This window comes from Emys orbicularis, chromosome 14, assembly GCF_028017835.1.
Source record: "Emys orbicularis isolate rEmyOrb1 chromosome 14, rEmyOrb1.hap1, whole genome shotgun sequence".
NCBI classification, from domain to species: domain Eukaryota; kingdom Metazoa; phylum Chordata; order Testudines; family Emydidae; genus Emys; species Emys orbicularis.
The window spans coordinates 3,585,386-3,596,101 of NC_088696.1; the positions used below are offsets into that span (position 1 = coordinate 3,585,386).

General features: G+C 63.8%; 1 protein-coding gene across 1 annotated transcript; it reads right to left on the reverse strand.

The window, feature by feature from the left end:
• Positions 1-6,188: 6,188 nt before the first annotated feature.
• Positions 6,189-10,174, reverse strand: LOC135888684 (uncharacterized). The gene is made up of 7 exons (XM_065416437.1): positions 10,090-10,174; positions 8,220-8,327; positions 7,565-7,700; positions 7,285-7,288; positions 7,009-7,105; positions 6,745-6,869; positions 6,189-6,365 (listed from the first exon to the last, which is right to left on the reverse strand). The coding sequence occupies exons 1-7, from the start codon at positions 10,172-10,174 to the stop codon at positions 6,189-6,191; spliced, it is 732 nt and encodes a 243-aa protein (XP_065272509.1).
• Between the last annotated feature and the right edge of the window lie 542 nt (positions 10,175-10,716).

The following is a 10,716-nucleotide window of genomic DNA, read 5'->3' on the forward strand; positions in this document are numbered from 1 at the left end:
TAAACAGTGCCAAACGAGATCTGGGTTTGGTATACGGAGACCTCGGACTGCTTCGCACCATGGCAAACAACCCTGAAAATCCTTCGGCCCTTGTGTTCAAGTCAAGACAAGGAAAAGCAGATAAAGCCTTGCCCTGGGAAGTGTTGAATAGGGTGTTCATGTTACCAACACCCCGTTTGCTGTCCCTATCGCTGGAGAGATTTTAGCTGCCAGTCTCGGAGCCGGGGAGAGCTGTCCTGCTGGGGAAAGGAGTGAGCTGAGCTGGGGGCTGTTATTCCTGTTCTGTTTCCTAAGGAGACAAGACAAGACGAACACACAAAAGGGGAGGGAAAGGAACAGCAAAGAGACAATGCAACCTCTGTCTCCAGTGCTGACTTCTGAGAACCTCGCTGGTGGAAAACCACTGGCACAGCACACGGGCTGCCCAGCTCCGGCGAGACCCAGCAAATTCGTTCCAGCATTGGGCTGGGTGGGGCGCTGCTTTTAGCTGCCTGTCGGCTCCCAGCGGTGTGGCAGAATATACAGTCTCGGCCAGCTAAGCCAGGCGGGGGGAAAAGGAGAGAGAGGAAAGAAGAAATAAGGTGGGGAAGCGAAAGGATCCGGGGGGAGGGAGAGAGAAATTCTCACATCCCAGGTGGGGGTTACCCTGGTGCTGGCAGAGGGGTTGACGTCATCTGGGTCCCTCTCTCCAGCCCAGTCAGGACCTCTCAGGATTAGGATGACGAATGCCCGGGGTCCCAGGAGACAGGTAGTGTCAGCCATGATGGTGAAGCTTACTCCAGTACCTAATTTTTCTCCCCACTGTCTCTTTAAGGCCCTGCCAAGGGAGTGGTGGGCAGAATAACTCATCCCCTTGTTATTTTGTCTGCCCATTAGGCCTAGTTTCCTACACACCAGTTTTGGTTCCCTGATTTCTGGATGGACACGTCTCTTGTTCACCAGGCATGATCTTAACACAGTCCTTGAGTTACAGCACTAGGCCTCTTGATTAGACTAACTCGGCCTTTCTGTCGCCCATTGCACCTTTTCCCACCAACACCTGTTCTAGGTGATTGTGAGAGTTTAGAACTCCTGCACGTGTCACAGCTGAGCTCACCCGAATGGGAACATTTGTGGGCCCAGTTCTCCCAACGGGGGCCAATCTGCTTCACTCCAGGAACCCCCACGGCAGCTCCTGGGGCCTGGATTCCTGGGTGCTCAGGTGAGAGCAGCAGAGCCACGTGTGTGGCTTGGGGCCCGACGGTAGGACTGGCACAGCTGGTTCCCTCTATGGGAAGAGCTGGGCTACGCTCCAGTCGGTTGGGGCCTTTGCACCATGCTTAGCCGTAGCAGTGGCTGATCTGTGCTCATCTGGCAGCTGCCCTACATGGGAGGCAGGGACCAATGGGAGCTGCCCGTCGCCCTCTTCCATGCAGTGGGAACCTCCACCCAGCATGTTCTTTGGGCTGCCGAAAAAGAGATTTCTTCTGGTTAGAAGCCACCTGCTCTAGCCATTGAAGGCTGAGCCAGCGGCTGGTTCTGGGCTAGGCTGTGTGTGCAGCGGGGTGTTTTCTGTCCCTGCCATTCACCGCTCCACTCTCTCTTTCAAGGCTGCTTTGTTTTACTGTGACACCTTCCTGCAGTGGAGGGATTGTAGCGTAATAAACGTGGCTGCTCCCCCCCCCCCCCCCGGTGTGTCTGGGCTGGTTTCTCTCGCCTGGGTTCCAGGGCATGACAGCGGGAGCTGCAGCCCCAGCTCCATCCTGACCGACCCTTGGGAGCTGCCCTGGAGCAGCACAGGGTGGAGTGGGCCTGGGAGGCAAAGCCCCCATCCCCCTTTAGCTCATGGCTGTGCTGGTCCTGTAGCTAGAGGAGGTGGCAGGCTGGCAGCCGCCCCGGGTAGGGGCAGAGGAGATGCTCGCATGCCAGGTGCAGCCAGAGGTGTGTTGAGAGCTCCCTGCTGGGAAGCTCTTTGCCTGGCAGTGAGGAGATTCCTGGGGATCGCTGAGTGGCTCCAGTGGCGGGAGGACAGAGCTCAAATCGTGGCGGGGCTGGTGTGGTGAGGCGAAGCTGCGGCCTGTCCCTGGTGGTGAGCAGCAAAGCCTTGGGGCTGGCTGACTGGTCTGTGCTAGGAAAAAGCTAGAGCCTAACGTGGAGGTGGCTACAGTGCTATCGTGAAGCTTGCTATAGCCTCACCTAGAGTCCTCTGCCTGGCTTTGGTTGCCTTGTCTGCAAAGAGCCAAGGTGGAGAGAGAAGGCAATAGGCCTGGGGTCTGTCTGGCAAGGAGTCAGCTGGGCTCTCAGTTGCCCTGTGCTGTAACTCAGGAATGTGAACAGGGAGCGCAGGATACAAGGAAATCTTTTCCCACGTGACCCATGGAACTCACTGCTGCAGGATGTTAGAGGCAAGTAGCTTAGCAAGAGTCAAAGCCAGGCTTAGACACTGACAGGAGCACCGTGGTGAGGTCAGCAAGACTAGGGTGAGCAGGGGCCTTGCTCCTCCTGCTCGTGGAAGAAGCTGGCGGCCAGGTGGACTCAGGAAGGAAAAGTCCCGCCATTGGGGGCTAGCGCCGCTGGCAGGGGGTGAGTTCTGGGGACTGCCCTCCTTCCCCCGGAGCATCCAGCATTGGCTGGGCTTGGAGACGGGCTGCAGGCTGGCTGGGCCAGTGTGAAGCGGGAGCTGAGCTCAGGGCTGGAGCCTGACGCTGATGTGCCCTGGCAGGCGTGACGACGCTCACCGCTCCCGGAGTGGGGCGGGCTGCGAAGGAGCGCTCGGCGCCGGGGTAAACATGCCAGCCCGCATCAGGCACATGGCCATGGAGGCGCGGGAGCATGGCCCTATCCCTCCCTGCATCCTGCTCGCGGGCCCCGCAGCAGCAGGGGGGCCATCCCGCCCTTCGCTTCATGTTCTGTGCACTCAGGCAGGTGTCCCAAGCGGCTGCTTGAGCTGTACTGCGAGGAGACACGGAGCAAACCAACCTCCTGGTACCCCAGGCCAGAAGCTGGGAATGGGCGACGGGATGGATCACCTGATGATTCCCTGTTCTGTTCATTCCCTCTGGCGCCCTGGCACTGGCCACCGTCGGCAGACAGGACCCTGGGCTGGCTGGACCTTTGGTCTGACCCAATGTGGCCGTTCTGAGGTTCAGGCTGGCAGGGGACTGAGTCCTGGGGGGAGCCACCCCAAGGGGCAGTACTGGTCCTGCACGAGCCACCCACCCACCCAGTGCAGCAGCCCTTCTCCCAGCTATGGAGCCTCCCTGGGAGGCTCTGCTGTGCTGAGCCCTGGGGCGCCAGGAGCACCCTGCCGAGCTACGGGGCGCAGGCGGCCAGAGCAGGAGCCTTGGAAGAAGGGGACAGCTTGGAACCCCTGGGGTCTCTGTCCTCACCCCAGGCACCTCCCAGGCCTGGCCTGCATGCTGAGGAGACGTCGCCGTGTGGTGCTGGCAGGCAGGGACGGAGCCAAGCGCAGGGCACAGTGCCCTTCTCCAGCGGCCCTGTGTGAGGGCAGCTGGCTTGGTGCCCGGGGCTGTGGGAACACCCTCTCCGGCAGGGGCTGGGGGAGTAGCCATTCACCCTCTCCGGCGTGGGCTGCCTGGCCATGCGTCAGCTCAGCAGTGCTGGGTCGGCCCAGGGCATGGATCAGAAACCCCCTGAACCCCACAGGCCAAAGTGGTGTGAGTCAGTGGGTGCCACGCCCTCCTGGAGCTCACCAGAGCAGGCCCGACCCCTGTGGCTAATGAAGGACGAGGTGCTGGGTGAGACAGGGAGGGAGTCAGCCAGGCTTGTTGCAGCAGAGGAAGAGGGACTCGGGCCAGCCCGTTACTGCTCGTCCGGCTGGAGGTGCAGGCAGGGCCGGCTCCAGGGTTTTGGCCGCCCCAAGCAGCCAAACAAAACAAAAACAAAAAAGCCGCAATGGCGATCGTGATCTGCGGCGGCAATTCGGCGGGAGGTCCTTCGCTCCGAGCGGGAGTGAGGGACCGTCCACCGAATGGCTGCCGAACAGCTGGACGTGCCGCCCCTCTCCGAAGTGGCCGCCCCAAGCTCCTGCTTGGTAAGCTGGTGCCTGGAGCCGGCCCTGGGTGCAGGGCCAAGGCCGAGCTCGGTCCCAATGCAGCCACTGCTTTCGTGTCCACTCTGCGCCCCTCAGCTGGGAGCCCCATGCCCAGGGGACCGAGGTCCCGGAGGAACGTGGGGGTGAGGAGCAGGCTGAGGTTAGTGAGGAGCAGGCTGGTGCCCGCGTCAGAGCTCGTGTGTGTGCATTTCCCCAGCGAGCTGCTGCGGGGGCAGAACACATGGTGGGGCCCCATGGACTCCCTTGCAGGTGCCCCCTCCTGGGTCCGGGGAACTGTGCCAAACCTCATGGCTTTTCCTTCTAGCCGTCACACACCCGGGGCCTGTCCAGGGGGCAGCAAGAACTGGTCACTCTCAGGGCCTGGGGGGCCAAGGCCCCAAGGCAGTAAGTAAACGAGTGTGAGAGCAACGTAGGCCGGCCTGGCGCCTGCTCCCCTGGGCCCTGCATTGCACCCTGGGTGGAGGGGTCCAGCTCAGAGCTGAGGCCAGGCCCACAACTGAGAGGGTGGGTCACTGCTAGGGGAGGGATGCTGGGCCTGGGAAGGCAGCAGATCTCAGAGCTGGAGCTCTGCCTTGGGGCCTGAGGAACTGGCGGAGGGGGTGGGGTGGGGTGTTGACAGCCATTGGGACAGCAGTGACCCCAGGCAGACACCCTCCGCCTCCATAGCATCAGCCCGACCAGATCCTGTGCAGCTGGTCATGTGCCTTCCCCTAATGCCACCCACGTGGGCTGGGCGTGTCCTCACGACAGAGCCACCGGGGGCTGGAGAGCTCTTCTCTGGGCTGAGGCACTGGCGCAGCCTTGTCCATGGCATTGGCGCTGGCCCCTTTCTCCAGGCTGCGGGGAGTGGGGCTGGCAGCTGGGAGCCAGCCGCCGGCTAGTGGTGAAATGCTTCGCCGGCTCTGCCCCCCGTGCTCGGTGTGGTGGGGAGGGCTCAGTGCAGGGGCAGTGGGTAGAGCGAGCTGGCAGAGCAGCCAGGCACTGGCGAAGGTGACGAGGATTCAGAACGAGCCGTCCTTAAGGCTGGGGAGCGGCTTGCTACCCCTCCTGCCATTCTTCCAGAGCAGTTCAATAGCCACAGAGCCCCCAGGCTAGCTCAGCTTCCCCCCCCCCCCCCCAGCCAGGGCACTGCCTCATTCTGGCCTGGAGCAGCCCCTGCTCTTCTAGGCCTGCGCTGTGGTGCCCCTCGCCCCCATGCCCGAGCTGCATCCCTTCGCTAGGCCTGGCAGGGGCTTCCCAAGCAGGAGCAGACTCCTGCTGGCGCAGTGACAGGGGACAGTGTTTGTACAAATAACGTTTATTAAAACATGCAAAACCACGAGACATCTAGTGGGAGCAGAGAGCCAGGCAGACAATGTGCCCAGCCTTGAGGCTGGGGCAGGAGGCCTGGTGCCAACTGGAGCACGTGACTTTTCAGAGCTTCGCTGTGATGGAGAAACCAACAACAGGGTCCGGGGCCCAGGGCTGCACGTCTCACGAGCACCCCGAGCTCCCCGCTCTAGGGATGGGACACAGCACAGGGCCCGGCCGCTCGGAAGCGTGCGGAGGAGAGAGCAGCGTGGAAAGGGCCTGATAAAATCGCAGCCTCTGAGCGGTGGAGGGGACATAGGGCAGGCTGTGGAGGGCAGGCCACTCGCTGGCTGGAAGGATGGACCTGCCCCGCTAGGCATGACTCACCAGAGCAGGCAACTGGCTGGAGAAGGAGCTGAAATGTGGGGCTTGCCCTATGGCTGCAGGGTGCTCAGGGCTGGCTTCCCCCTCCGCTGGGGCCACGGCTGCTCCTCCCAGACCTGCCTGCTGCCCCAGCCTAAATTCCTGCCAGCCACAGCAGCTGCTCGTTCCTCGCCTAGCCCGGCCCTTCCTCCCCTGGGCCAGGGAGGAGAGAAAGGGGCTTAGAGAGAAAAGGATCCTGGGTCCCCAGCAGGGAAAGGAGGCATCAGCTGCTCTCGCTAGGCGGTGAGCAAGAGTGATGCGGTGCTGTCCGTGCCGGCGGCTCCGCTCAGAGTTGAGTCCCAGCTGAGCCCACCCATCCCGGCCGGGGACCGGAGCACGGGGCAGACGTACCCAGGAGCCCTGTACAAGGGAGCAGGGGGGGCTAAGAGCGGACACAGCTCGAGAGGGCTTCGCAAAGGCCTCAGATCTTCCCTTCTAGGGTCAGGGTCTTCAGGTCAGCTGGCGAGCGGGCGCACAGCACGGCGTGGGAGACGCTCCCCTTCTCGACCAGGGAGGCCACTGCCTCGCCCACCTCCAGGTGACTCACGTAGCCGGGGCGCAAACGCTCCGGCGTCGCCACCCCCATGTCAATCTTCACCTGCAGGGGAAAGCGGAGCCAGTTACGCCCAGGCCGTCCACCACCGGCTGGCCAGGAGGGGGTGCCCTCACCCTGGAGCAAGTGGAGCAGAGTCCCTCGCCCGCGTTAATACCCACAAACCTGCCCCAGCTGCAAGGGGCCCGTATTACTTGTATCCTGGAGCAGGACCCCATGAAGCCAGGCGCTGGCCAGACACATGGAGGGGCCTGGGCTGCCCAAAGGGGCTGTCGAGCAGCAGCTCCTGTGAGCAGCAGCTCTGGGCGCTTTTGCTGACCTACATGAGACGCTAGCACCAGGTCAGCAGGGGGGCCAGGCCTCGCTGGGCTCTGCCCCAGCGAGTGCCCCTCCACCCCACCCACCCCGGCCAGGGGGCACTGACCTCGTTCAGCTTGCAGGGCACGTCTGGGTACTCCTCCCGGACCACCTGGCAGAAGGCCAGTGCGCCCGCGGCCCCCAGCGTCAGGAACCCTGTGCCTGGCATGAGGAGACGCTCGCCAGCCCCTCCTGGAACAGAGAGCGATAGGGCGGGGGATGCACGCAAGGACTCACCAGCACCCCACAGCCGCACGCATGGCAGCCCCTGCCGGCCCAGTGGGCGGCGAGGGGCGCTGGCAGAGCAGGGGACGGGATCTCCTCCCCTCACCTGTGATGAAGGTGTAGGAGCCGCTGGGGTTCTCCTGGACCAGAGGGAAGAACGCTTTCCAGGACGTAAAAGTGCTCAGCAGCAGCGTTTCCAGGACCTGGGAGAGGGGACACGACTGTGTTCTTTCCTGCAGCGGCATCCCACCCCCCCGTCCCCATCACCCCCCCGCTGCAGGCTGCTGATCTGGGCATCGTGAGACAAGGCCCTGGGCCAACAGGGCCTGGCTGCTGCCCCGGGGACGGCTGCCCTTTGGAGACAGCACAGCATGCCACTAACCCAACTCTGGGTAAGCCAGTCCTCAGCCCTGTCCTGGGACGGAGCTTGGGGGGCGGCTGTTCCCTCCCCCAGGGGCCGAGCCACTTGTCTCCACGGCGCTCCCAGCAGCTCCTGTCCTGAGGCCTTGCACAGGGTGGCACTCCCTGGCTGCGGTTTCACAAGAGCACAGTGGAGTCTAGATCCCAGCCTAGCTCCCTCAGCATCCCCGCTGGCCCTCCCTACAGACTCGCTGCCGCCTCCTCCCCAGAGCCAGCTGCATCGCCTGCCCACACCCACCCGCTGAAGCTCCTGCAGCGTCTGAGTGTGGGGGGGGCCTCCCTGCCACCAGCTGAAGCCCAGCGACGACACCACGTCCGTGACCTTCCCAACGCTCTTCAGCAGGGCTTCCTTGGCGGCTTCCGCTCCCTCCTCGGACCCTGGAAGGATTTCAGCAGTGAGTGAGTGCCCGGCACTGGGCCCAGCCCTGCGCCCGCATGGGGCAAAGGGAACGGCCTGCGGGCGGAACCCAGCCCTGCCCTCGCTGCAGAGGGCTCCACGCAGGAGGGTCCTGGCCGATTACGTGTCTCTCTCTCTGGACGATGTGCCTTGCCCGCTGGGGAGCGAGTCTGACCAGAAGCCCTGGAGTGGGGGGAAGCCCAGACTGCCCACTGGGCCTTGCTCGGGCATAACTAGCCTGAGTGGAGCTGGCTGCAGCAACGTGCTCTTCTAGCACGGAGCTCCCAACATGCGACAGAGGCCAGCTGGCTTGGACACTCCTCTGGGGCTCTTGTCCTCTCCTCCAGTGGGGGAAGCCCTGGAATAAGGGGCTCCCTGGAGGGACAGCCTGACACCAAGTGTCTCCCCTGGGCACTGCTATCAGCCCCACAGCTCCTCGGCCTGCGTCCCTGGGAATCCTGCTGGCAGAGCTGCGGGCTGGGCCCAGCCACGGGCCTTACCCACGTCCCCAATGAGTGTGTGCAGACGGTCACGGGTCGACGCCGGCACAAAGCTTTGTAGTTTCTCCAGCCTGGCTCCATCGCGGGAGACGACAGCGACTCGGAAACCTGTGGGCGAGAGGGTGTCGGGGAGATGCGGCCCAAAGCATCCTGCAGCCGGCTGGAAGGGAACTCGCGAGCACGGCCCCTTGGTCCCCAGCACACAGAGCCTCTGCCCAGGGCTTCCTGGGTCCTCGCACACCAGCATTGTCCTGTTAGCAGGGAGGGGTCGCAGCTTGTCCCCTGGGTGGCCCTGGGACCAGGCCTGGGGTGGCAGCGCAGCTTGTGCTGGTGAGTGAGGGAGTCTCCAGAAGCAGGGACAGTGCCCTGGGCTAGGGAGGGAGGGAGATGCTCCAGGCCTCCATTCCCTGCTCTGCCACAGGGAATCTCTGTCTCCCAGCTGAGGAGGGGGGTGATACTGATGCTCCTCCCTGTAGCAGCTCATCAGGAGAGCTGGGGTGAGGGCAAGCTGCTGTGTGCTCCGGGCTAGCACAGGGGCGCGGGGAGGTGATGGAAGGAGCCTTGGTAAAGCCAGACCCTTCGCCTTCCCCTCTTGCAAGGGAGCTGCTCTCCCTGTCTCGTGACCCGCCCAGCACCCGGCCTTGCGCACACAATGCCATGTCACGGGGCCTTGGTGGGGAGGGAGAGCTGCCCCAGATCTCCTCCTTCACCACAGCTCTGTGCAACACGTGCAAACGCGGCTGTGCCAGCGCCACGCTGCTCCCACCAACCCCCACCGCAGGCGTCTGGGTGCTCGGCTGGGCGTGGCGCTGTCGGGAGAAAACACCAGAGTCATCTCTCTCTCCCCCATTTCTGCTTGTCTCGGCACGTGGCTCTCCCTTCAAACACAGGGCTGGAAGCAGAACCGTTCATCGGGGCATCGCACCCATACAGAGCAACAGCTCTGCCCACGCTGGGCCCCAGCGCCAGCCGCCTCCTGCCCATGGGCCTGGGTGGAGCCTCCTACACATAAAACTAACCCCCGGCTGGAGGGTGCTGGCGTCCTAGAGAGATTTGGGGCAAATGGCACCAGAGCCAGGCTGCCGTGGGGTGAGAGCTGGGGACTTGGGACCGCCGGGGGGCAGCAGGTCAGGCTGGTACCTCTGAAAGGGAGTGGTCCTGATTTCTGCCCCAATCTGGCTTCCCAGGGCACGTACCCTACGCAACAGCAGAAACAGACGGCTGGCGCCAGGGGCGGACGAGATGGAGCTCTGCTGCCTAGGACTTAGGAACATGGATGCCAGGCAGCGAGAGGCAGAGCCAGGCTCCAGCCAGGCAGAGAGGAGGCACAGCATGCAGGTGCAGGGGGCACCGGAGCGCCGAGGGCAGGCAAGCCGCCCAGCACTGTGCCATCGCTGGCAGAATTCGCACAGGCAGCTCTGCCAGGGCACTCGCCCCTCCTGCACGGCCGTGGCTGAGCTGGGAGCAGTGCGTGCCCCAGCCGGCCCATGCCCTTTGCTCGCTAGGGTGGGCAGGCGAGAAAGGCTGGGCTGAGCAACACATCGGGGCAGCAGGCACCCACAGCGGGTTTCCCCTCACTCACGGGCGAGGTCCTGTCCCCCCCCAGCAGGGTGCTCTCAGCTCAGCTCCACCCCAGAGTCAGCCGGCTGCCTGGCCAGGACACAGCAGCTTTTTGGCCCTGTTGCTGCCCCAGATCTAAGGGTCTGCAATCATCCAGGAGCTGGTCTCAGCAGGAAGGGACCCGGTGTCACAGCCAGGGCAAAGCCCACGCTGCACCTGCCAGCCCGTATGTGGCTGTGGTTAGAAAACAAATCAACCAACTCCCCGACTTCACTTCTGCCAAACGCCCCACTCAGCGGGCTGCCCTTACCTCTCTCCAGCAGTGACTTCACTATCCCGGATCCCACCGCGCCAGCCCCTCCAAGCACCACGACCACTCTGTCCGAGGCAGACATCCCGGCGGCCAGATGGAGACCAGGCTAACAGCAGAGCCACGCCAGGGCCAGCCACCAGCCAGGCTGTGGCTGCTCCCAGGCAGGGAAATAAGTAGGGAAGGTGCATGCCTAGCTCCACCTCCAACTCCCACGGCCACACCCACCACCCACTTAGCCCCGCCTCCTGCTACTGCCCCCACCCGTCCTTTGCCTCCTGTCTCACTATTGCTCAGGGTCAGTTCGGACTCAGTGGCCCTGAGACAAACGCCCTGTCGGGCCACCCTGGATGCCACGCAGGGCTGAGTGCCTCGGCCAGTCCAGCCATAAGCGTCTCAGGGATGGGGCTCCCACCCCTGCCTCTGGGAGACTCCACCACCCTGCCAGTCTCCTGGGGCCGTTCCTCCCCACTCAGCTCCGGCCCGTGTGGTCCATGCCAGCCCTCCCTTCGGTCACTGCCCCCTCCTGGCAGAGAGCCGTGGCTAGCGAGGTCAGCCAGGCCCTCCCCGCTCGCTCCCTCTGCAGCTCTTCACTGCCCGCTCCCTCCTCTCCCCTGCCTGGGCTCT

Coding starts and splice junctions, on each gene's coding strand:
- LOC135888684 (XM_065416437.1), bottom strand. CDS start 10,174: ATGTCTGCCTCGGACAGAGTGGTCGTGGTGCTTGGAGGGGCTGGCGCG. Junction 8,328..10,089: donor GAAGTCACTGCTGGAGAGAG/GTAAGGGCAGCC, acceptor TCTCGCCCACAG/GTTTCCGAGTCGCTGTCGTC. Junction 7,701..8,219: donor CACACTCATTGGGGACGTGG/GTAAGGCCCGTG, acceptor AAATCCTTCCAG/GGTCCGAGGAGGGAGCGGAA.